Genomic DNA, 26,175 nt, shown 5'->3' with positions numbered 1-26,175 from the left:
GGGTCAAGAGGAAAGAAGCATGGCCGCTGTGTTGAGAGGGTCTCGGTATCTAGTTGGAAGGTGTTGCAAGCATGTTGACATTGCACTTGGTAAGGACAGTAAATGTACATTGTGTAGCTATTGCGCACATCGCTGTGATTACTGTAGAAGCTGGAGCTGTTTTTTCGAAGGCTATATGTGACATAAAAAGACGACTTTTGCTTGAAATGTTGGGAAAGAAGTTGAGTTAATTTTCGCCAGACTGGGTTTAGCAGCTCCTGGTGCAGAGACTCCAGTTAACAATTTACTAGATCATTTCTGGCAAAATGTGCGTCGAGTCAAAGCTACTTACTAAATCAGTGCGGGTCGATATTTCATAGTGTTGAAGTTCAGAATTGTCGTATTATGCACGCCAGTGCACATGAATGCAATGTTAATGAACCTACACTTGGTAGAAAGATGTTAGTGGCACTTAGACGCTGCAGAAGCTTGTGCGAGGAAAATCTGAACATATTACTATAATATATGTTTTCCATATCTGACCTATTTAAATTGTTTTTCAGGTTACACAATAGCGTTATTAATTAGAATAGGAATAGGCAACTGCACGAGTCATGTGTTATAACGTAAAAGTTTACTTACTCTGCTTAAGTAAACATTGAAAGGGCTTAATCAGATGACTTTGGCACTGAAGGCGATTACACTGATAGTAACTTAAATATCTGAATGAAAGGTTAATAAGAGGTCACAGCTGGCCAAGGCTTGACATTGTTAGACCCAGATGAAATGATCTGATTAAGATCAATTAAAATAATTTCAATGTAAACATTATCTAAAGGGTATAAATGTATTCATGTATCTATTCAAATTAAAACAAAAGAAGAATGATGTTGTTTTGACATTTGGTTATTATTTCTAGTCTCCACAAGGTCTATGGCCTCAAAGACACAGGTGGGGTTTGTTGGTCTGGGAAATATGGGAAACCCAATGGCAAAGAACTTGCTGAAGCATGGATACCCAGTAATTGCTACAGATGTGTTCCCGGAGTCCTGCAAGGAAGTGCAAGAGCTGGGTGCTCAGGTAATGTAAATTACTTTTTAACTTTAAATGTCCCCCTCTTTCTTCTCTTTTGACCCCCTGACTCGGTGTGTTTTTTCAGATTGTGGATAATCCTGCTGAGGTAGCTGACAAAGCTGACCGCATCATCACCATGCTCCCCTCTAGTCCCAATGTCATAGACGTGTACACTGGGCCCAATGGCATTCTCAAGTACGCTTTAATTTCTCTTTCAGTATTTCTCAGAGTAACTTGATGAATTCAAGTTGGATCCTAAATGGCTTACTTTTCTCAACAGGAAAGTAAAGAAAGGCTCTCTACTCATTGACTCCAGCACCATTGATCCAGCGGTTTCAAAAGAGATGGCTGCTGCTGCTGAGAAGATGGGGGCAGTTTTTATGGATGCACCTGTATCGGGAGGTAGATTTTATATTTGTGTTCACTTTTGCACTTTTGTAGTTTTTACTGTATGCATTAGGCATTAGGTTTTTGGGTTGCACTGTGATCTTATGTCCATCACATTTAAGTGAATGCTGTATCAGAGGAATGCCTTAAGAGGAGTTGTCAAAATTCTCACAAGGGTTTTTTGGATTTAACAATGAACTGACTAGATTTTAATGGTTAAAGGTCAAGATTACTGTGGCCTAATTTCTGTCCTATTCTCTAAAGTTCAACACAATAACTCAGTAAGGCCTGGCAGGAATTTTATAAGATCTGGCACAATAGACAAACTTGGACCTATGGATGAACTGATTAGAATATGAGTCTGGACAGACATGCATGTAAATTGCAACTTGACCATTTAGAAGTTCCTTTTGGTTGCTATTGTGGTGCTCTAAACTGTCTTGCACTATACTGATAGATATTCAGAACATTTTTTAACCTTCACCGAAGTTTGCAACTTAAACACTTTTTTTAAGAAAAAATGTTTAGTGGTGCATTCTTCCAATTTTATATTATTAAAAATGTAGTTTCAACAATCTGCCTTGTGGTACCATGACTTCCTACTTGTATTACAGTATGCCTCATGCTTTATATGTGTAAAATGCAGGGAGGAGAATCAGATACGCATTGAATTGAGCAACATATTAATTGCACTCACCAGCTGACTTGAACTTTATATAAAATCACATTTTTGAGAGATGGGAAGTCTAGTGTTACCACTTTAGTCACCACTTTTCACGCTAGTGCTCGTTAATAAAGAAAACAAACAGCTTTTGTCAGATGAAAAAGACTCTGTGTGTCCTCTCTGACTTTCTTGGGGGTCCACTCTGAAACACATTTAGTTTGAACTTGGCCATGTCAATGTCAACAGAGCCACTTTCTTTGAATTGAAGTAGGTTCTGCTCCTGGAGATTAGTAATGATTTATATGCTTCCGTCCTGCGATAGTGCACATGGATTAAAGTTGTCCTGTTTTCAGCCTTGAACTTCCCATGTGTATGTGTGGGTGCATGTGTGCGTTGGCAACAGCTTTACTGCAATACAGTGTATGTCACACTTTGATGCAGGTCTTAGCTTCCATTTGAAAGTTTATGAACATCTCCAGTGGTGAGACAGAAATCAAAATAATTACATTTTCATGGTATTGACTGTTTAACCCAGTGTAGTTAAAGCTGAAACATAAAAGCACATGTGGTGGCGACCTAATTGAGTAAGCATGTGTTTGAAAGGCTTTCCTTTGAGTGAAAAAGTGTGTCATCTTTTAAAATTGTTTTTTTTATCTCGGACTGAAATGATTAATTTACAAAAGCTTTCGACAGAGTTTGGAAATAATAGAAATGGAAAGTGGCAGCAGAAGATAAATATGTGTTAAGAAGGAACTGCGCATGTGGTAATTTCCCAGGGGAGGATTCAGTTTGGGACATTTCTGAAATGAAGTGACCGTGCAGTTCTCTTAGAGACAATAAACAAGAAATTGGATTAAGTGGCCTTCTGGTCAGGTGTTTGTCAGGTGCTAAGAGTTTTTATCTCAAAATACTCAACACAATTAGGTATTTGTTTGGCTGTTTTACCAAAGGCTTTAGAACAGTTTCAGCTCTCAGTTCTCTATTTAAATGCATCCAGGAAGTTTCAGGGGATTTTTCCATTGGAGAAAATTTCCAAACTATTAACAGAGCTTTGTTATTTTAACCAAGGACTTCTTAAATATATAGTAGACTTACACAATTGTTCTACCCAAGAAAGAAATAATACTTAAAATTAATGATACATCAAATAATGAGTTTGCCTTATACCTTGTAAGTCGCTTTGGATAAAAACATCTGCCAAATGACAAAATGTAATGAAAACTACTAAAATATCCCATAATTACTTACGTTATTCAATCAATGTTTTTACATTTGGTACATGTTGGGCAAACACTGAGTTCTCAGTGATATGGGATTATATTTCTCTTCTCAACAATTGTATTAAAATTCACTGCTAAATCCAACCTGATCAAAAGTATTAGTTATCTGTTGCGACAAAGCAAAATAATCATGTTTTAAATCCTCTTTGACCTTATTCTTTACTTTTTCTTTGAAAAACAGAAACATAAATTGTGCTTTTTAAATTTTAATTCATCTTTTAAAACCCTTAAAATGTCTATTTTGAAGGATTTTAGAATCCCAGCTTGACTCTTGCAGCCTGTGTCCATCAGCACAGTCTTCAGGAATTCCAGTTAATACACGAGGCTGCTGGCAGATTTCTCTGGATGACGAGGGAGAGGGAAGCGTATTACACCCATCTTGGCCTCTATCCACTGGCTTCCTGTAAACTTTAGGATTAATTATAAGACTATGTTGGTTAATTTCTTGGCACTTATGTAGGTTGCACCTGGTTACTGACTTCTATCTGGCTCAAATATACCAATACATCTGGAAACAGCTGTTCCTAAATCTAGGCAAAGGCTGACCAAACTTTTTCCCTAAATGCCTCAGGGCTTTCAATTGAACATCAAAATCTCTTTTAAAGACACGTTTTCACACAGACTTGACTATGATTCTTCGCTATTTACTATACATCACATTAGTTTGACTTTTTTGTTTTGTTTTTGGTTCTGTTTAACTTTGTTATTTCCTTTTTTATGCACCATTTAACAAAACAGTTTTTTGTTTACATTACTTTTATGTGAATCTATTAGTCCCTGAAGTTTCAAACTACCGGAACTACCACTAAAAACATGAAGCATTTCATAAATTTGCCTACGAAATAAGTTATGTATTTCTGATTAGGCTTTAGCATAATTATAAGCATTTTTTTCCATCGGGTTTTTTGCTTTTCTTTTCTTTTTTTTTTTCTTCTTTTTTTTAGCAGGGAAATGGCATGCAACATTTTATTTTATTATGTTTTTATTCACCTTGCCTTTTGTCCAGTGGATTTCAACCAGTAAAGTCCAGCATTATATAACAGCCATCACTTTTTGTGCTGATGATTTCCCATTCCCAGGTGTGGGTGCCGCAAGTTCGGGTAAACTGACTTTTATGGTTGGAGGAGCAGAGGAGGAATTTACTGCAGCCAAAGAACTGCTCAGCTGCATGGGAGCCAATGTGGTGTATTGCGGTCAAGTTGGAACTGGACAGGTAGGAGAAGATATTCAAGTTAGCCATGGAACATCAGGAAGCGTTTGACATTTAAATAGCGGCTGTTTTTTTTAAGTGCCCAGGGTTTTGAATGCTAATGCAATGCCACGTTGTTACAGGCTGCTAAAATTTGTAACAACATGCTCTTAGCCATTGGAATGATCGGGACTTCAGAGACGATGAACTTGGGAATAAGGTGAACATTCTTGCATAGAAATAAGAGGAAACTTAGATATACACAGTATCCAGCTGCTATACATTTTCTGTAATGTGATGAACTTTTCGTCTCTGCTCACAGACTTGGTCTTGATCCTAAACTGTTGGCCAAAATCCTGAACATGAGTTCAGGCCGGTGTTGGTCGAGTGACACCTACAACCCTGTGCCTGGAGTCATGGAGGGAGTCCCCTCTGGGAATAATTACCAGGGAGGCTTTGGCACCCAGCTGATGGCTAAGGTCGGTTTAATATTCCATACTGAACAGTACTAAACCGTAATTTATGAGCATTTGTTTCCACAAAAATGTGATGTTAAAGTTTGAACATTATGCCTTAAGGTGAAAAATATGAGGGGGGAAAATAATTTAATTCCCATAATAGTTATGGTTCTTCCAATTAGTTTCGAGAAATAATTTGTTAATTACCTAAAACATTTTTTGGAACAAATAATCTCTTCATATATTCCTTTTTGCTTTTATATACTATAGGTATGTAGAAGACGTTTAAATCTAACACAGCTCATTCTTTTGTCATGCATTTGATGGAGACTGTATGTGCCAGATTAATTGGTGAATGGATTTCTATCTTTGGTTACACCACTTAAAATGACGCAGTGAATTATTCTGCAGTCCTTTACATCCCTCATGAAAGGGACTTAAACTCATATTATTACAGCATCAAGAAAAATTCTCTGTGGTGTGTGGACTGGTGGTTTTGGTTTCAGAGTTTAATTTTCAGCTCAGTTCTTCTTTTTCTTTTATTAATGTATGTTTGCTTTTCCTTTTCAGGACTTGGGCCTCGCACAGAACACAGCCACCAACACAAAGACTCCTGTCCCCCTCGGCTCCTTAGCCCATCAGATTTACCGAATGATGTGTGCACGGGGTTATGCCAATAAAGATTTCTCCTCTGTATTCCAGTTCCTGCGTGAGGAGGAGGGCCAATAATATCAGCCTCCACCCCGTCCACAGCCTTGCCAGGCCTGGCCCAGCGCGAGACTAGCATAGCGTAGTTAGGGTGCGTTTCACCCCAGGACCTTTTTTTTATTTTCTAAAGTTGTGAAAGACATGAAACCCAGAGCGCTCCAGCACAGCGAGATCATGTAAGCACTTCACTCCTACTGGAAATCATTTTTTCTGTGAGATCTGGCCTTTTTAAAGAAAAACACCCTTTTGAGTTTTAGAAGCAAGCAAAGTTGTCACATATGCAGAGGATCCAGAACATTAGTAAACTGTTGAGCAACAACAGCTCTGCAGATCTTCTGTTTAAAGTGCAAAAGGCGTGGCGTTAAGAAGTCAACTCATTAGCTCTGTTTCTCAAGGCTAAACATCTGTAAATACAGTTTAGTCTCCGCATATTTATCTATTGATCATTTCTTCATGTTGCTGTTTCTTTTGTTCATTTGGATTATTTCTGTTTGCTATGGAAATGTTACTTTGGGATGAAGAGTGTCATTTCCCATTAGGAAATAAAGACATATTGTGACTTTATCATTTAATTGACCTGTTCGTATCTGAATATGATGTTAACCTGAACCTAGTTTTCTTTTTTTCAATAATCACCATGTTTGTGCAGTGAAGGCTGCTATAAATTAATTTTTTGTTGGGTGAAGCTTTTGTGCACACGTCTTAAATAAGTTAACTTAGTCTGTGTACAAACCTGCGTCTAAATCCAGGCAGAATGAAGGATGCTGATTCTGGCAGCTTACATCTTAAATGTCTTGGATTTGGAGACGCTCTACACAATTTTCTCTCCACGACTCTGAGCACTAGTAAGTTAAATAGCTCCCAAATGTTTTACTTTGTATCGTGTGTCCCACTTATTCAGTAGTCACGATAAAATGTTGCACAGACATCTGCCTTCAGGGGCTCTGCAGCAGAACAGATGCAGTGGCGGGATGGACGAAAAGGACACATCAGCTTTTTTTAAGTGACAAGTAAATTATCCACCACAACTTTCCCAGATGCAAGGAATCCCTCTTTAATGAACTTTTCAATGTTTTTATTGCACTTTCCCATATACAAAATCCGAACTTACGCTGTGATCGACTGTTTGCAGCCCGCCTCAGCACCTTGGGGATCTGGATTTCTTTTCTATCTCCACTTAGGCCATACCAGGACGGGCGGCATGTTTCTGATCTGGTCTGCCAAGAGCCACTGAGGGGCCAAGGTGCCATAGGTCATGCGATCACAAGACAAACCCATAAAAAGTCCATTAAGCACTGTAGTCTAAGAGCCGTGTTGTCATCTACTTGATAGGTTCTGCAAACAGAGCAGCACTTTGGTCTCAGGCCTCCAGCGGACTGACACACACCCTGACATCACCCGCTGCAGCGCGCACATCACTCGTCGACTTAGCTGCGTCCTCAGCACTGAAATAAGCTTCGTATTCAATCATCTAACTGTGTTTGTGTTCTTTAACAGGGCGATGACGCTTCTGTATGATTTGTATAAAGGTGCATTTATTTTTCTGGTGTCTCCAGTAGTGAAAGCGTAAGTAAATTAGACTAAACTACGGATGACTTCTGACAAAAGTTCGTAAGTTGTCTTCTCTTTCCAGTTAAAAACTAAACAAAAACACCAACCAGCCACTTATACGATCACAGTTTGTTTTTATTAAGCCTTATCTGTTCCTCCAAGAGGTTCAACACGTTTTATTTAATCACTGCTTTTTCGGATTTAATTTAGATTTTTAAACGAGGGTTTTTGGTGCCAAAATTAATGAAAAGTTACAAAACATACATGTTATTTGTCACTTATAATGTCTTGGTTATCAAGTAATTTTAGATAAATTGACGTGAAATACATTCACGTTTCCATATATATGTGTCTGTTTACGTCATACTGACAACAAATGAAATTTAGTAACTTTTTTTTTTTTGTTTTACTGCTAAATACGTTTTTCTCTGCAGCTTATGGAGCCAGAGCTGCACTAATGTGTGAACAGCGTGGCTGAGATGATTCCTGTCCAAAACACTTACTCAGTGTCGCACGACTTCATGGGAACTTTAAGAAACGAGGCCTTTTATCTTCCCCAAACACCGTAGTCTAATGTTAAAGAAAGGCCGATTAGTCTGAGGTCGTTAATGCTGACAAAAAAAAAAAAAAAAAAAACCAGACACCAACCTATTCTTTAAAACTAAATTTCTTTCCTGAAATGCGCTTCTTGCCCACAAGCTACGAACCCGGGACATAAAGATTTACAGGCTCAAAAAGTGGGGACGCTCTGTTAAAATAAAAACAAAAGGTGCTCAGATGGAGGTGGGTGCACATTCCTCTGCCTGCCTGTGGTCTCGGCTAAAATGGAAATATAAAACAAAAATGTTTCGTTCTCACATTAACCCTTAATTTTTATCGTCACCTTTTTACTCAGCACGGCCGAATGTTTATCTCCACACATAAAACTCAACATTTTATTTTTATTCTTGCGCTGCACAAGAACCATTTCTATACATCTCATATGTGGCCAAATGCGAGACCCGGTAAACTCTGCGCTCTGCCCAAGAAAACTAGAGCCCACCTATGGAAACATTTTACGCAGAATGTAGAAAACGTGTGGATGTGACGGTTTATTTTCCTATAAATCGCTTTTCACTTTGTTGAAATGGTGAAATAATTCATGTTGACCTCTCATTTTGACAATTTAAAGCAGTTAGACTTGGCTTCTGTTTCCAAAGTCTGCTGAAGGATTAAAGAAAGAAGGGGTAAGACAAGTTGAGGTTTTTTAAAAACGAGCTCTCCTTTTCTGCGTTTACCAGTGTTACTTCTTCGGGCTTCCTGTTATGAAGTGCCTGTTTGGCCAGACTGCAACTTTCAACTTGACCTTGGCCTCCAGCCGCGTCTAAGCCCGAATAAGGAGGTGCAGCCAAATGCGGCATGCTTTAGATATTTTGTGCACACTGAAATTGTTTTACCAGTTTCACGTTACAGTGTCAAATGTAAGGGTGATTAAAGTATTACTATTGTTACAATAAGAGATACAGCCTATGTCTTAATTTTCAGAAGACATCACCTTTATAATCAGTAAAATTAAAAATGTCACCACAAGCTGCTCAGTCACTTCAGATCATTTAGGTTAATTGGACAGTTTTTAATAATCTGCACTGAAAGCACATGAAAACCAAACCAAAATAATTTTGCTTTGCCCAGAAAGTAAGTTTGTGTGTAACGGTGATTTCGTGCGTAATTACGCATCGGTTCTCGCTCTCTTATAATAGATTTTATATAGAATTATTTTTTCTCACGTCAAGTAGCCTGTTATACAACGTGTTCACTAAGTCTGTCCTACAATCATCATCAACATTGCCTTCACATCACAGCATCTCTCTCATTTTGACATTCCAACATCACTGAGGGTGAGAGAAAGAAAAAAAAAAAAACTACAGTGCTTCTTTCCATAAAACATGGATTTGCTGATGTGCACCAAATCTTCACACACACACACACACACACACACACACGAAGCTTGATCTCTGTTATCTGATGTCTGGACGTGTATCGTCTCCTTTGCATATCACGTGTTTGGCCCTGGCCAATAACCTCGCGATCTTTATGTACTCAGGCGTGTTGGTATCGTTACTCTGCCCGAGTCCCTGTCTCTGTTCAGTCGAGAGGATTTTGAAAAAGCGCTGGTCGTCTCGATGTAGGGCATGCTATGACCGCTTCATTACTTCTCCATTCGCGCTGGATTGACCCGGTGATGTTTCTCTACGACAACGGCTTGGATGAAAGAAGCAAAAACATGGAAGGATTTACTGGAGGCAATTTTGCTGCAAACCAGTGCAGGAATTTGTTAGCGCATCCAACCTCACTGGCTCCCAGCACCACCTACACTGCGAGTGAGGTGCCAGTCTCTGGCATGGGAGAGCCTGGCAAACAATGCAGCCCCTGTTCTGCCACTCAGAGCTCGCCCAATGCTTCTTTGCCCTATGGATATTTTGGCAGCAGTTATTACCCATGTAGGATGTCACACGGCAGCGTCAAGGCTTGCGCGCAGCCCTCTGGTTATGGCGATAAATACATGGATTCATCGGTCCCCGGTGAGGAGTTTTCGACCAGGGCGAAAGAATTTGCTTTTTATCAGGGCTATTCCTCGGGTCCTTACCAACCCAGCTACTTGGACGTCCCAGTCGTACCTGCGCTGAGTGCTCCGTCTGAGCCAAGGCATGAGTCTCTGTTGCCCATGGAGCCCTACCAACCATGGACCATCACCAATGGTTGGAGTGGTCAGGTTTACTGCACCAAGGAGCAGCCACCGTCAAATCCTCTGTGGAAATCCTCCTTACAAGGTATTTTTTATTTAACACAGAAGTATGCAGTACTCATGAGACTGTATGAGTTGACAGGCTGTGCGCGCATGTATGAAATGTTTTTTTTTTAAAGTGAGAGTTACTTTTTTGTAAAACATTTTCGTTTTCTGTCCCAATGAAGTCAAGAATATTAAATAGTAATGCTGCATTTTCTTCTCCACAGATACCATACCTGTTGGAGACAGTTCTGTTCGCCGTGGGAGAAAGAAGCGTGTGCCATACACCAAGGTGCAGCTCAAAGAACTGGAAAGGGAGTATGCCACCAATAAATTCATCACCAAGGACAAAAGGAGAAGGATATCCGCGCAAACAAATCTGACAGAGAGACAAGTGACAATCTGGTTTCAGAACCGGCGCGTAAAGGAGAAAAAAATCGTCAATAAATTCAAGAGTTCCAGTTAGCTCTGGAGATGAAGGCGAGAAAGAAGGTGGACATGGACGCGCCTTCATCTTCAAAACTGTTATAATTTATTGCGTTATGAACAGCTTCCTTGTCGCCAGAGCGGTTCTGCTTTGACTTACACATTTCCTTTGTCAATTTTTAATTGGAACCAGCCGATGCGGCCTGTTGACGGAAGATCGGAAATGGTCTGGGGCAGTTGACCATTCTGCGAGGGATGCATGATCTTAAAAGTATTCATCAAACAATTCATTCAAGACATTCAACAGCGCCAACAGGCCTGTGTGCTTTTATTTTCTGTTAATGAAATACAGAAATTAAAAGCTGAAATCAGTCAAGGCCTTCAAAAAATAAAAAATAAATAAATAAATAAAATAAAAAAAAAGCTAAACTGTGATCACAGTGCAAACCTGCAAATTAAAACACACATTATTGAATAACGTCACAAATAAAATGTTAAGGATTCATTCATTTACTAAAGAGAAGACATAAACCACACTGCAAAGGTAACTAGAACGCTTCTCTGGTGTACGATTAAATTATTTAGATAATCTATACTCCATCATTAAAGAAAGGCTGCAGGGATTTTTGTTTTTTAAAAGTAAATCACTGCCTTTAAAAATGAAACCCCCTCTTTAAAAAGAACAAGGTCGATATCTGTTTATTAACTAGTCAGTATCTGATGAAGGGTTATGACAACATAAGTGAGACGTTTGGAGTATTTCAGCAGCTTGGGCCACACTTTGTGCACATCACTGTTTTGTTTTTTCTGAAAACAGGGTTTTACTCGCAGGGAATAAGTCGCCTGTCAGCAGGCTGCCGATATATGCAATTTCTGCCTTTACAGTCAACAACGAAGTACTGAAAATTTTAAATACCTATGTAAATACGATGTGGCTGCAAATATCTATTCTTCCTTTTTACTGCAATAGCCAAAGTATTGACAATAAATGTTTGAGAGACGCATTGTGAACTTGTCCTTTTCATTCATCTTATTCAGTCCATATTAAACACGGTGTTTGGTTATTCAGTGGTAAGAGATGATTTGCACTCCGTAAACTGATGACCCTGTGAAGCCTGTGAGACAACAGGGCCGCACGAAGCTCAGAGAGTTTATGTCTCCATCTAGTGGAGCAGCTCCGTCAGCGCAGTGTCCCTCAGCTCCTGTGTTTGTCATGTCAGCGTCTCCTCTCTGCTCGATGATGCATTCTGTGTGTGTGTGTGTGTGTGTGTGTGTGTGTGTGTGTGTGTGTGTGTGTGTGTGTGTGTGTGTGTGAAAGACAAATACCTGTTGCTTTATACCTAATCACTTATTACCTGTTTATCTAATAAAATAATTCACGTGCACAAGTCTCACAAATAATAAAACTTTTTTTTTTATTTCCTAGTGAACTGAAAACAACATTTATATCCATCATACAAACGTAGCGCAACAGAAAAATGATGCAGATAATGAAGTCAGAGCGGATTTAATAAATAATTAATCTAATATTGTCACAACTTATAAAGGCAACAGGCTAATGAGAGTCATAAAAATAAGACATTATTATTGTTGATTGAATGTATTAGAACATAAAATAACAGCAAAACATCTGGTTATAATTGTTTAGTAAAAAGTCTGTTGATGTTTCCATCCATTCGTCAGCGCTTAATTTGTCAAGAGAAGCCCACGTTTGAAATAATAAAGTAACCCATGCAAATCTATTTTTTCTTTTTTTTTTAAATTTGTTTGTTAAAAATGCATCTTCCGATGTGCCTGGTTAAATTATTTAAAAAAACCTTACCCAAAGTTCAGAGAGGTAACTCAATCAAAAACGTACAATCTGTTTAATTCTGATGATGATTCATCGAGGCTTTAAAGTAATTCACGGTGTGTTTTCATTTTGTGTCCGACCATCAGCAGTGTTGTGTTATTGTGAAATACAAGCTTAAAACCGCTAAATGAGCAAATGAAGGAGAGGCCTGCTTCAACTGTATTACTGTTACTGTGTTCCTGTATCACTGTGCTTCTAGTCTCAATAATAAAACACTAATATATAATAATAACAGCTGTTTCTCTGCGGCTTTAAAGAACCAGCTCGTTGGGCCTTCGACTGACAGGTTGCTGCAGACTTGGAGTTGGATCCTCCTGCTGGGTTTGAAGGATGAGTCTGTGCCATAAAAAGGAGCATTTGTCCCAGTAACGAGGCAGCACCCTGTGGCGAGCGTCACCCACTCAGCTCAGATTTAACCAACAATAGAGGGCAAGTTTATCGTCCTGCTCAAGAGCACTTCCAGGGGCCGAGCTGCTGCTGCTGCTGCTGCTCAGATAGATCATCAACTCCTAATGATTTCCTAAGTGTGTGGACCGCTTCCACCGATGCACACGTTTGGCAGTGATGTATCAGTGAATGTTTGTGTGTCCTGTAGTGTAGTTTCTTGTGTGGAGATGTGTCCCCTCTGTTGTTCGGTGTCATCGCGCCCCCTAACAGCCGAACAGGAAGATGCATCTCACTCCAAACAGACTAAAATGCAAAGTGATGTTAAATAACACTGAGCTGAGTCAGTAAAGTTCACACAGCACAAACCACAGATCTATGAATTGTCATTTTGTTAATGATGTAAGTTGTGACTGGTGTGTGTGTGTGTGTGTGTGTGTGTGTGTGTGTGTGTGTGTGTGTGTGTGTGTGTGTGTGTGTGTGTGTGTGTGTGTGTGTGTGTGTGTGCTACAGGACATTGAAATACTGAAACTGATTTTATACTCAATTCTTTTTACATATTTGCTGGTTCTCACCCTCATTTTATATTTTTTATAAGTAAAATAAACCGCACACCTCAGTGTTCAGCGCCTGTCACTGTGGCCAAGGACAGTAAGACGGAGGATTCACACCTCAGGTGAAAGTCAGGTTGAATTTGTCAATGCAGAAAGTGGGAAGTGTGGACGTTGTTGTGTTTTCTAGCAGTCTCCGTTGTGAACCACCTCAGCTGCTTCCAGAGAAGCTCCCACTGGGTGCAGTCAGACTCCACCACCTTTACTCCGGTCTTTATCAGATATCCAGGTTTTAGTTGTCTGGCTTCAGGAAGGATGAGTTCCAAATTAATTATTTCTCTGTACTTTTCAGTTTCACTTGACTTCATGAACTGTACAGAGGTGCACGGATCATTATGAGGAGCTGTGGCTCTAACACGTTACAACTAAATAACCAAAAAAAACTAAATAACAACTAATCTTTTTGTTCCACTTTGAAAATGTTTTTTTCAAAACTTTTTTATGTTGTTTATATATATAGTTATTAATTTACTGAGACACTCATGAAAACACTAATGAACTGGATTCCTTTCTTTTACATCTTTATATTAAAACCTCATTATTAAAATCATCATGAAAGTGAGGTGGTTTAAAAAGGATAATTGTGTTGTTTGGTTTCTACGTGAACATTTAAAACATTTCAAAAGTTCAAAACACAGCAGTTCTCTCATTGTCTCATTCATTTAGAACCATTTTTCATACTTCTCATAGTTTACAGCAGCAACGCTTACAGATGACTAAATTACTACAGTTTAGAAACAAACAAAATTCAAACCTTTTTCATATCAAGCACTTCAATTATTTAATATATAATATAGTTACTATATTACAGAGTGGGCCCTTCAAATGAATGCTTTGCATCGTGATACCAGGAAATGCAGGAGGCACAGAGGCCTTGAAGAAGGTAAATTAAACCACATTCCTGTTAAAGAGAAAAAAAAGTTTTACTAACCTGAAAAACTGCTTTTATTTTAAACTCTGTACAACAGTCTTTCGCGTGTTTCCTTCAAACTGACTAAATGTCATGAATATTTCCAGAGAGCTCAGCTGAAGGCTTCAGGTCTTTTTTATATCGTTCTTCTTTACATTTCAAGACGACTCTCAAGCATCCAGCCAACATTGTTTTCATGTCACAATGGAATACAAATTAAAAATAAACCTTTTTACTCACTAGATTTATGTTAACGTGGTAAAAGAGAAGAGTTTACGCACAGTCTGGGGGTCAAGGTTTACCAGCTTTTTATTAAAAAAAAAAAAAAAACTCTACTAGCTACCCTGTATTTTTAAAACGGGTTTGTCTACTCTAGTGAATTAATACACATTTACTGTCTCTGGTTAAACCGTGTAACCGATGTTTGTGGACGAAGCTGTTTATGAACCGTGCTGTAAGACGTGGAAAGAAGGTTTTTATGTGACAGGCTGGGCCACTCCTTGCTCCTGGATGCTGACTCTGCAAATGAGCGGCTGAATAATTCACAAAGCAATAAACACGGGAACCGTCGTCAAATTTATTGTGTCAGACAATTTCAGTCACCAAATGAAACAAACAGTCTCACATGAATGAAGCTCAATCGGTCCACGTCAAGCAGCAAGCCACCTGGCCAGAATCAAACACTACAGTCTCCTAAATACCTGCCTGCGCCTGACAAATCATCAGGCTTTGATGTAGGAAAAGTAAATTTGGACCAAATTGTAAAAAAATTGGTTGCTCGGGAGGGTTAGTGATATGTGACACGTGTGCCCGCTTACCCTGTAGTGATGACAAATGAATATGAAGTGGACTGGAGGAAATAGTCCGTGTCCAAAGGTTTATATTCGGCACTGCAAGGAGAGAAAAGGGCGATGAAAAGACCGGAGTCCCTTCACAAATACATTTATTATTAATAGCCCATGAAAAACAGCTGTGTGTTTATACTAAACGACATGTTGTCGTGACTTCGTTTGAGCTCATTACACGTGGCCTACATGGGTTTAACTCGGGCATTTTCTACCTGTCTTTCACATGCTATTGTCTTTTTGTCCCTCTGTGCCAAACTGGATTCAGGCCTGACGCACGAGCAGCTCGCGTTGCGCCACCGCTTGTGAACCATACTGGTCTATAAATAGCCAGGGGAGCTAAAATAAATTCAGATTATAAGAGACGACTAATTCATACCTGTCGTGACAAATATGAGAAGATTTCAGCAGCTTCCAAATGTCTAACCCTAAACCGCATGCGCAATACAGGCCCGCATTTCCCTAAATATGACCTGTCATGTCAGACTCATCACATTCTTTACTGCTGCCTAAATTCTTCACTTTGTGCCACAAAGATCAAACTTTAAACACATGAAAAAGTTTGTGTCGTGTCCCCTTCATGGTCCAAAATGTGATCGTCCCTTCTATAGAAATCCAACCGCCTCTGCAGAGGTTAAGGTTAGGGTTAAGGTGAGGGTTGGGTTTAAAACGCGCCCTAGGCTCACATTTGGCAGGTTAAGCAGCTTGATGGTGAAATTGCACGTTAATATCTGTTTTTCTACCATTTAATGTCGTAGTTTAACAATGAAAACTGCAATGAACCATTTCCGTCTAAATGAAAACACTAACCCGACTCTGAGATAGTTCGGTTTCTTCAAAGTAGCCGAAACAGGGTCGATGCAGAATTCCTTGAGTATTTTTTCCTTTCCCATGCAGCCAAAGGTCTGCTTCATAAACTCATTCACTCATATAGCCTACACGGTGAGGCGTAGGCTATCTGTCATTTTGTGCCAGTGGTCACATGGCTTTGGCCCTTTAGGAATGGAGAGAGATGGATCCCCACGTCAGCTTGTACGTCTAAGGATTTCTGCTCCACTAGTCTGCCTCAAAGTGACTGGAGCGCAGCGCCGCGGAGGAACTATGCGAGGATTATTATAGGACGTTTCCAGCAGCAGAATATGGATTTTGATGATCGGATCTCTGGCTCTAATATGTATTTACCGAGCTGCACCTATTACGTCTCCGGAGCAGACTTCTCGGGTCTTCCTCATTATTTAACCCAAAGCCAGTCCTCTTGCCCCATGACATACTCGTACCAGACCTCAGCTCTGCCACAGGTCCCGTCCGTGAGAGATGTCGCGTTCAGAGATTATGGCATTGATACTTCCAGTAAATGGCACCACAGCAGAGGGAGCCTGTCACACTGCTACACTGAGGACATCGTGCACAGGGACGGCTGGACGAGCCCGGCTTCAAGAGGGGGTGAGATCCTGGTGAAAGGCAGCTCCAGCGCCAGCCACCCCAGCTCCTCCAACCCGACGCCCGGGTTCTATGGCACCGTTGGCAGGAACGGCGTCCTACCGCAGGCGTTTGACCAGTTTTTCGACACCGCCTACGGCGGCGCAGAGAGCAGCACAACACCGACAGCACAAGCAGCAGACACGGACAGACACGCTGTCAAAACAAGCCCCGCTCCGGCTCACCCGAGCTCAGACTCGGCGGAGAGCTGCAGCCCCAAGTCGTCCTCCGGCCACAGCGAGGAGAAACCGAGCAAAAGCAGCAGTGAGTATCTCCAGTTAATGCAAGAAGGAGACAAATCGTACGCGTTGCTCTTAAAGCTTTTTATATGCTGTTTTATAAGCACGTAAGGTTTATGGAGGGCCTGCAGATTTACCCTATAACAAAACTATGTTATAAACGACAAGATCACGTGCTTGGGATTGAAATTGGCCGTGAAGACGCTGGCGTTAAGCTCGTCTTCCAGGATTTCCAACAAGATCTCACATTTTCTCCATTGTGATGGCCTACATATCAGAATTACTGCGTAAACGTCATGTACACATGGTAAACATACACATTTACAAACGTTTTGGAAAAGATCTGAACATTTCAAACGCACACCAGATCTCCCATAATTATTAATCCCATCATACGTACGTTTAACATGTACGGTTTTGATTTTTTTTTATCTTGTTGTGTTTCGAGCAGCTATTAAAATGTGACTTTGGAGCAGACTTAAGGCTTAAATCCCGATTCTTATTTAAAGGTAAATATTTACAAATTCGCCGGATTTGAGAGGATTTAATCCAACAACTGCTCTCCGCGTTGGGAATGTGCTCCACTAACACTGAAACAACAGCATTTTACGCACAGTGAAATCCCAGCGCACAATAAAGGCATATCAGTCATATGATACCCATGTCTGTTTGGGTTAGGCCCACACCCTCACTCTTAAAACCAGCCAGTATGGTTTTACAAATTTCAATGAGTTTTCACAACTTCCGACATGCAATCCTTCATGCTCAACGTGTCCCACTATCAAGTCCAGTCTTTGTTTACAAATCTCGATGCTGTAGGCCCGAGAGGAAGGAAACACTTGAACTCCACAGCTCATGTGGACCACCGCTGCTGCTCCGACGAAAGCGCTTCGTTTCATGTTGTTGCAACGTGTAGATGATAACTGGTGACACTGTTTTTTTCCTCCTCTCGTTGTGTTCCAGGTGGCCAGAGGACGCGCAAGAAGAGATGTCCGTATTCAAAGTATCAGATCAGGGAACTCGAGAGGGAATTCTTCTTCAGCGTTTACATCAACAAAGAGAAGCGTCTGCAGCTCTCGCGGATGCTCAATCTGACAGATCGCCAGGTCAAAATCTGGTTTCAGAACAGGAGGATGAAGGAGAAGAAACTGAACAGAGACCGTTTACAGTACTACACCACAAACCCCCTGCTGTAAAAACTGAACAAAGACTGCCAAGCACCCCCACATCTAAACTATACAACATCGTTACCTGGACGGGATGACGTTGTTTTTCTTTTTCTTTCTCGTGCCAGAATTCTACTATTTATATATGATTTTTCAATTAAACACAATATATTATTATTATTATTATTATTATTATTATTATTATTATTATTATTATTATTATTATTATTATTATTATTATACAGACCCTTTATTTGACTTGTCCGAGCAAATCCACATTTTTCCAAATGTTAAACTTACCTCGTTGCGATATGTTTACGCGCAAATCTTCCTTTTTATGAGACTATTTAATAATACACATTGAGATGTCGGCATTTTTCTTAACAGATATTCCTATTTTGTTCCTATAAAGGAAGCGTATTTTCCCAGATTTAGACAGGTTCACGTACTCTACTGTATTTTCAAAAAGTATCTTTTTTTTTCCTTTAAGTGAAACTTATTTCCCCAACTTACGCATGCACGAGCAACTTTTGTGGCCAGAAATTTTTATTTTATCAAACTATTGTTCGTTTTTTTTTTCTTTTTATTTCTTTCTTCTAATCTTTCACCTTTATTGTACAAATACAACTTCCGATTACAGGAAACTGTTTGTGTGTTTTGGACTTACTAAAATACTTCATGTGATCGTACTGGCGATGATCAAGGTTCCCCCTAAAATGTTTGGATAGTTAGAGATATTATCTGATCCCAATTTATCGCTTCATGCATTTTAACTCTGATATTCAACATCTGCGCTTGACCCTCGGTACACGATCTTAGTTGAGCTGTTGGCTGTAAAGTTGGATTAATCTCCAACTCCATCCGAAAGGTCAAACCGCTGATGAATGAGAAAACCCCCAAATGAAACACAACCCAGTGTTCTGTTTTATATGGCTGCACGTGTATCGTCTCAGATGCATGATATGTAGGTCTGATGCTTTTTATTCCCATGGGTGGAAATAAGATCCGCTGCAGTTATTATTTGATATCCATTACAAAGGCTTCATTCATTTCTGGGGCGAAGTGGAAAGGCTGATTTTTGACCTAACATGCCCACTGTGGCTAACAGAAACAATCTTGACACTTGTGTGAATGCATGTAGATGTAACAAACCGTCTGTTTTCAAAGAATGGGAATGTTTGTGTGTGATTATCATCCCATCAGAGTAGTTAAGAGATCTGAAGACCGTATTAATTATTTACTATAAGTCAGCCTGTGTTGAAGCATCCAGGCCGTGGCACTAGGGTAAATAAAGAATTGGACTAACTCCAGATCACTCTTACAATCATCATTTATTTATTATCTGGAGTGGTTTAAGCCAAAGAGCCTGATAGTAAATGAGCCGGCTATGAATTTAGGTCATGAAGCTGTATGTGAATATGCACAGAAAGGTACAATACAATACGCGCACATAAAAAGATGGGTCAAAATGGGTTTAGGTGGCTTTATGTCCACCTCCAGCCCCCTGAAAACAACTTGAATGGCCTGCCATAAGCTAATAAGGGCCCTGATGCCTTCCTTATACCGTGCATCCTGTGAGGCTCTTAGGAATTCCGCTCTGATTGCTGCACATCCTCCCAGTTGCTCCAGTAACTTGGCCATAAAACGCGGATTCGTCTGGAGCATTTGGAGTGTAGTGCAATAAAGCGTCTGAGACCAAGGTTATTAACTGCGACTAAGGGGCTGAAAAACAACGGCTGAGAGCACTGAAAGCTTGTGTTCACGGACCTTTCCGGCGTCATTTGTTTCAGCATCTTACCGTGGCAGGAATATTCTGCATTCGTGTTGTGTGTTGCAGTGCAGGCCCCGCTGCCTGCGCCCACTGGGTGGCGCTCCTCAGATCAATGTCATTGCCGCGAATAGAGATATGAAAGATGTTTGCCTCGCCGCTTATCTGCTTCACTGTACGTCACCACCTCAGGATTTCATTGTTAAGGTAGGCACGGATTTATTGTGAATGACTCTAATGCCAACGGCGATTGAAAGATGTTTGTCCTTTTTTCTTCTGGGACTCCATCCCAGTCCATCTCCATCTAAAACTAACTGAACTGCAGATGCTGTTTTTCATTTGAGCTGCAGATGGTATGATGCAATGAAAGAATTACAAGAAGTAAATCGTGCAAGAAAGGATATTTTTTTCAGAACAACAAATCTAATGCAGGTTCTGGCTCTGGGAAAGTTATGGGCCTGGAGTGACTAATGTGCACTGAGAAATAAGACCACAAGAGTCTACACTTGAGGCATGTTGTGGGTCACTAACTTTTATAATGTCTATACAGTTCAAAATGTAACTTATTCTTTATTTTATAGACACTAGATTTGACTTATGTTGTTCAGCTGTTGTGTGGACAGTACCAACACGAATAGGAAACCATTTAGACCGTTTGTGCACTTTCACATTTGTGCTTGTTGAATCCATGCATGCGTGTCAGTATGTGGGCTTGTGCTTGCGCGCAGTCTTATACAAAGACAGATATAAATATATATAACGCTGTCTTTCATTTACATACATTTTCTAATACATATTTTTAAAGAATGATATGAACAAAAAATGTTTTATGGGAATAATAAAATGAGACCAGCTCACCCACAGCGCTGAGCTGAAACATCACAGGAAATAATCCAGTAGGGTTAATGATTATTATCACTCATTGTAGCCAGACTGCTGCAGGTTTGACGCCATGTGATAGGACTGTACATAAACTGGAGCAGAACATTTCTAGACTTTATGGCTCCACACTTGGAGAAAAGGAGGCAGCCGATGTTGAGTCTCTCTGTAAACAGACACAGACATTTTAGGTTGACCTAATTTTTTAGGCCTGTGTTGTGAACGCTCACACTTGTCTTGACGGTGTTCAGAGAAGAGGGGGCCATATTTAGACTATTTCTGACTTTTAATATATGTACATTTTTTTAAAAATTGAAGAAATCCACACTGTTTGACAGGATATTTATTGGCTGGTTGTTTGTTTATATGACGAGATTCAACTAATATCCTGTTTTTTTATTCACTTGCACAGCAAACGACGAATTGTCAGATTACAGACCTTGATTAAATGGCATCATTGGATACTGGTATACTTGCACAAAAATGTATTGTATTGTATTTATTTATTTTTCTTTTGTTTGTTTTCTAGCTGAACGACAGTTACTAGTTTTTATATTTACATTATGACCTGGATGCTCAGGCCTGTTGTCTCAAAGCTGTAATAAAAAGGACAAAGGCTGTTAATGGTGAAACAGGGACGCTGTTTTATTTATTTAATGCACAAAAATCCAACAGTAAGCGCCGCACTGGGCATTTTATTTTCAGGTAAGAGGTTAAGCTGGAATTGACTTAAACAGACTGAGGATTATGTGTGTGTACGTGTGTGTGTTTGTGTAATCTAATCAGAAACTGAGTTTCTTGCAGCCTTGACAGTTATAGGTGATCCTTCAGAAAATTGTAGTCGTGTAGTTGCTTCCCTCAGTGTGTCTACGTGTCACCCTTACAAATGCGCAATAGATCCTTGGTAGTGAAAGGCATTTGGACGCAATCATGACATGATATCCACGCCACAGTTACACGAGATGTAGGGCTCCAAATGTAGTGGCTATATGTGATTTGATAATTAGTGTGACAAGATGAAACACTGGATGCACACCGAACTGTCCAGGAGGATTATTTTTCTAAACAGTGCAGTACAATTAGCAGACACAGCCGGAGCTTCCCAGAGACACCTCTGGAACCTTTCATTTTTACAGTGCTGTAAAACTGGCTATAAAGCCATGCATTGTACCTAACTGTTAGAAACACCTTTCAGCAACTGACATGTCAAATAGTTGTTGTTACATTTACATATGCTGCTGCGGGCTTATGGCTGCAATTTTTTATTTATTTATTTTTTTTTAAAGCAAAAGAGATTTAAAGATTCTACCTAAACTCCTCTGATGCACCACATTCCCCCCACAGATTTCTCTTTACTTAGCCTAAAACAAAATATATGACACAGTCGAGCAGCCTGCTCGGACTGGGAGGAGTCTGCAGTCGCCTGGTGTTTTAATTGGCTGCAGGCTACAGTGAGAAGCGTGAGTATCAGTAATTATTCAGCAATGTTTTGCACAAGAAATGTCAGCCAGAAAGGGCTATCTTCATCCTCCGTCAAATTATACCACAACGATGACATGCCCCAACAATCAGGCTGGAAATTCGTTTTTCGTGGATTCTTTGATCAACGTGAGGACCGACAGTGGTTCATACTACCAAAGTAACGGCGTGTATTTGCCACCGGCGTCGGAATATTCATATGGACTCTCCGGTGGCTCTTGTTTCCCCGGGATCGGTAAGCGCAGCGAGCCAGCGAACCAAAGCGCGATCCCGTCTTCTGCGCCCTATGCTCCAGGAATGGAAACGTGGCTGGAAACGTCGAGATCCTGTCGTGTGGATCAGCACAGCGGACAGCATATGGCTCAGTGCTCATTCTCACCCAGTATAAAAGAGGAGAGCACCTATTGCCTTTACGAATCAGAGAAGTGCTCTAAAGGAGCGGTAGTAGATGACATTTCCTACTCGACGGCGTCATGCCCCGTTACCGGCAGCACGGTGCCGGTGCCCGGCTACTTCCGCCTGTCTCAAACGTACACATCCTCCAGGCTCTACCACGACGTCCAGCCAAACATGAATCACTTTACTCCGCAACGACATGTCCGTCTGGAGAGCCAGTCCCAGCTGCCTGCTGCCTCTGCGGAGCCCGAGCGGAAGGAGAGCCACGAGGAGGCGCCTGTCCCGGCGCCCTGTGTCCCGGTCAGGGAGGAGGACAGCCGTCTCTCCTCGGAGAGCTCATCGTCCCCTGAACCCGCCGAGACGTGCACTACGGAGTGTCCAGAAAAGCCCGTGAAAGGTGAAGAACCGATCATTATTGTAGAAATGTTACAAAAAATGTACCAACAAGTGTAGACCTCTGTTGTTTCATTTATATCAACTCTCACTACAGAGGGAACACAGGAGTGCTGATTGCAATTACAGCCTAAATTTAGATCAACACTCAGGCTCCCATAGGTGTACTGTAATCCGCTATTTTCCAGTTTATCAGGCGTGAGGCGAAATTGAACGTGACTTAACCAATCAGATCCAAGGATCTGAGCTGTTGTAGCTCTTTCAGGTTACAATACGCTGCAGTAGCTGTGCTATACTGAACGTTCCTGCAGGCTTCATGGATTTATTTTAGTGGCAGTGTGAAGTTTTCATAATTAAAAGAGCATAAATATTATATTGTTCGGTGTATTTGACTTCCACTGTATTCTATGCAAAGCCTGCGCGCAAAGATCCTGCAAACATTATTAATTAATAACAACTGTGCTGATTATAGATGATCTCTCAATACAGGTGCAGTTGGGTACAGGCTGACTGCTTTATAGCTGCTTCTGGTAAATTTAAAAAAGCTGAATTAGTGTTGTATGAGTTATCCAAAGGAGCATCTGGTGGTGCGTAAAGTCACACACAAAATCAAAACTGAAAACAGAAATGAGCTATTATAATTGTGTACTAAGTCCAAATATAGACTCTATCCACCAGACGTATAGTTTTATTTTAAATAGCTTAAATAAGTTTTTAAGCTTGACAAAGTCGAGTTCTGAAAATTGTGAATGTTATTCATCCATAAACCTTTTTTTTAAGAGTCTAATGGTCATGTCACACCTGTTGCCTGTGCTTTCTAATGTGTAATGTCTTCCTCTCATTACAGGGGATGGCAAAATGGAAAATACGGCTAATTGGCTCACAGCTAAGAGTGGCCGAAAGAAGCGCTGTCCCTACACCAAGCACCAGACACTGGAGCTGGAGAAGGAGTTTCTCTTCAATATGTACTTGACTAGAGAGCGTCGTCTGGAGATCAGCCGCAGTGTGCACCTCACTGACAGGCAAGTCAAAATCTGGTTCCAAAACAGGAGGATGAAACTGAAAAAAATGAGCCGGGAGAACAGGATCCGAGAGCTCTCCAGCAACTTCAGCTTCTCATGAGACTGAGTGTGCGCGTCTTTGGCGCCGTCCTCCATCCAAGGCAGGGGCGCCTGTGCTGAGCCCTCCACCCAACTGTGAGAATGTCATTGGAAAATTGGACCCTACTGCTAACTTATTGATTGTTGTTCTTTCGAAAGTGTTATTTTCACGTCTGTTTTATTTTGTCGTGGATATGTATTTATAAATGGCTTATGACATTTGTAACGTTGATTCGTTGTGTTTACAGTGTTCAGAATGTGACCACAATGTTTCAGAGCTTCAGGCTTGTACATGTTGTATATTCAACCTGAGTGAGCCATTGGAATTTGCATGATGGACCTAGTCTTGGGATACTTGTGTTTCAGTTACATGCAGGCCTTTGTGTGACAAAAAGAACCCAAGAGGTTTGATGAATATTTGCACAATTTTGCTGCTCAAATTAATAAAACCATCCCTGCAACTGCAGACTTCTCATTTCATTCAGAGAGACCGGCTGGCAGCTGCGCGCTCCTTAAAGCTGGCACAGGTACAGAGCGTGGTGTCAATCCCTCTGCGTTATGGTCTGAGTAAATATTCTAACAGCAGTTGAAAGTGATGTTCAGCACAGTTCAGGTGTGTCATAGATAGATAGAAGCGAAAGTTCACACTTGTTGCTTTTTGACATCAGACTTAAAGAAGCGGTGATTGTTTCCTTTTTTTTTTTTTACGATTATTGTTGTTTAAATTGTTTTAAAATTATTTTACTAGAGCAAATTAGTTTCTCTTGCAAAAAACAAACACTAATTCATGTTTAATGTCACAATGTACATGGGAAGAGGAGTCCAAAAGGTTGCAAAGCATTTTGAGAAACGCCGCACGTCAGACGGTTTGCTGTCGAACTAGGTCATTAACAGAATCCGGATTTTTATTCTTTGTATTTTGCGTCATAGTTTAGAGCGGTTTTGCGAGAAATTGCGCAATTTTCACGGACTGAAAACATAAAAAAAAAAATCTTTACTGCAGATTTTCTTGAAGAGGAGAGCGGGCTGCTGAGTGGTTTAGGTAGTCTCATGTTGTTGGGCTATGTTATTTCTCCCACAACACGAAACTGCCTTGATTACCTCAGTAAAACTCATCGCATCATGAAACGTGAATCTCTAGTAATTATTGATTTATTCATTCATTGTTTCATTTATTCAGAAGTTTCAGTCTCAATCAGGAAAGTATTGGTCCAAAAAAACGGTGTTTTATTTTTGTGCATAAAGGGATTCCTTCAGATGAGTTGTTATAATTCTTATTCTCATTAGGAAACCACGTTACTGTTCTGTTTGGAGTTGGTTAGATTTATTTTCTGTGTATGTTTTTAAAAACCATCTGTGCGATCTGACAACGTGAGTAAAGATGTGAGCAGGCAAATGAAAGAAGTAAGGGCTGTATATGTCCAGGAGATGAGGCGAGGATAGACAAGGCCTCGGTTATGATCATTGCAGTCTGCCAGTTGCCTGCGCCGTAGGAAAAGCCGGATGCGTCTGCTTGCGCCAGAGAAAGGACACAAAGACTGAGCTTTATTGGTGATATTTAGCTTAGACAGCCAGGTTGTAACCTTAAGAAAAACAACCCAATTGCCCGTGATAAAAGGACTGTTATATAGCACCCAAATAACCGCACCCCACTTCCCGTTTGAGATGCCTTCAAAGTAGAGTCCCAGCCCTGCAGACACAGCTCTGTGCATCCTAGAAACGGTCCCTCCACATGTTTAGATACTGTAGAGTCCAATGATCCTTTAAACACACACTTGCTTGTTTTATCCTGTTTAACAAGTCTTCACAATGTTCTACACACCAACCACTAACAAGAAGCAGAATTTTCTTTCCAAACTAAGAATTTTACAGATGGAGGTCATTAAACGATTATAAGGTTTTCATAAACAATCATATTACGTTTTTTATTAATATACACTTTTTAAGAGTGGAGGTTGTTTGATGGCTTCACTAATGGAGGCTTTTAAAGTGGTATTACCCCTGCTCCCCATCACGACCATGTTCGATTACACTAATATAAGATCGCTTGACAAAAATCATAACGTTTATTGCTTATAAAACGAAATATTCCCCAATAAAGGCGCCGGGATTTGCTATTAAAATATGGTGGGGAAATGGTGGCCATTTAGTCGGGCAGCAGGCTGATTTATTATTTATTGTTCTGTCCCAC

General features: G+C 40.4%; 4 protein-coding genes across 4 annotated transcripts; all 4 read left to right on the top strand.

Moving 5' to 3' along the window:
- The first annotated feature begins 3 nt into the window (after window positions 1-3).
- On the top strand, window positions 4-6,303 carry hibadhb (3-hydroxyisobutyrate dehydrogenase b). Its single transcript, XM_026373304.1, has 8 exons — window positions 4-89; window positions 899-1,059; window positions 1,139-1,248; window positions 1,334-1,455; window positions 4,464-4,597; window positions 4,717-4,793; window positions 4,896-5,052; window positions 5,602-6,303. The coding sequence occupies exons 1-8, from the start codon at window positions 20-22 to the stop codon at window positions 5,758-5,760; spliced, it is 990 nt and encodes a 329-aa protein (XP_026229089.1). The 5' UTR covers window positions 4-19; the 3' UTR covers window positions 5,761-6,303.
- Window positions 6,304-9,466: 3,163 nt separating this feature from the next.
- hoxa13b (homeobox A13b) lies at window positions 9,467-10,523 on the top strand. Its single transcript, XM_026372441.1, has 2 exons — window positions 9,467-10,100; window positions 10,285-10,523. The coding sequence occupies exons 1-2, from the start codon at window positions 9,467-9,469 to the stop codon at window positions 10,521-10,523; spliced, it is 873 nt and encodes a 290-aa protein (XP_026228226.1).
- Window positions 10,524-16,224: 5,701 nt separating this feature from the next.
- On the top strand, window positions 16,225-17,999 carry hoxa11b (homeobox A11b). The gene is made up of 2 exons (XM_026372464.1): window positions 16,225-16,828; window positions 17,767-17,999. Exons 1-2 carry the CDS (start codon window positions 16,225-16,227, stop codon window positions 17,997-17,999), a joined length of 837 nt encoding a protein of 278 aa, XP_026228249.1.
- Window positions 18,000-22,116: 4,117 nt separating this feature from the next.
- On the top strand, window positions 22,117-24,006 carry hoxa10b (homeobox A10b). The gene is made up of 2 exons (XM_026372574.1): window positions 22,117-22,888; window positions 23,732-24,006. The coding sequence occupies exons 1-2, from the start codon at window positions 22,117-22,119 to the stop codon at window positions 24,004-24,006; spliced, it is 1,047 nt and encodes a 348-aa protein (XP_026228359.1).
- The last annotated feature ends 2,169 nt before the right edge of the window (window positions 24,007-26,175 follow it).

Source organism: Anabas testudineus, chromosome 16 (genome assembly GCF_900324465.2).
Source record: "Anabas testudineus chromosome 16, fAnaTes1.2, whole genome shotgun sequence".
Classification (NCBI taxonomy): domain Eukaryota; kingdom Metazoa; phylum Chordata; class Actinopteri; order Anabantiformes; family Anabantidae; genus Anabas; species Anabas testudineus.
Note: the sequence above shows the minus strand (reverse complement) of the source record. Positions and strands in the feature narration are given on the sequence as shown.

Excerpts from the sequence above, each read along its gene's own strand:
- hibadhb (XM_026373304.1), top strand. The coding sequence starts at position 20 with ATGGCCGCTGTGTTGAGAGGGTCTCGGTATCTAGTTGGAAGGTGTTGC. Across the intron at positions 1,060-1,138 it reads TGCAAGAGCTGGGTGCTCAG|ATTGTGGATAATCCTGCTGA; the intron begins GTAATGTAAATT and ends GTGTTTTTTCAG. Across the intron at positions 1,456-4,463 it reads GGATGCACCTGTATCGGGAG|GTGTGGGTGCCGCAAGTTCG; the intron begins GTAGATTTTATA and ends TCCCATTCCCAG.
- hoxa13b (XM_026372441.1), top strand. The coding sequence starts at position 9,467 with ATGACCGCTTCATTACTTCTCCATTCGCGCTGGATTGACCCGGTGATG. Across the intron at positions 10,101-10,284 it reads GTGGAAATCCTCCTTACAAG|ATACCATACCTGTTGGAGAC; the intron begins GTATTTTTTATT and ends TCTTCTCCACAG.
- hoxa11b (XM_026372464.1), top strand. The coding sequence starts at position 16,225 with ATGGATTTTGATGATCGGATCTCTGGCTCTAATATGTATTTACCGAGC. Across the intron at positions 16,829-17,766 it reads GAAACCGAGCAAAAGCAGCA|GTGGCCAGAGGACGCGCAAG; the intron begins GTGAGTATCTCC and ends GTTGTGTTCCAG.
- hoxa10b (XM_026372574.1), top strand. The coding sequence starts at position 22,117 with ATGTCAGCCAGAAAGGGCTATCTTCATCCTCCGTCAAATTATACCACA. Across the intron at positions 22,889-23,731 it reads TCCAGAAAAGCCCGTGAAAG|GGGATGGCAAAATGGAAAAT; the intron begins GTGAAGAACCGA and ends CTCTCATTACAG.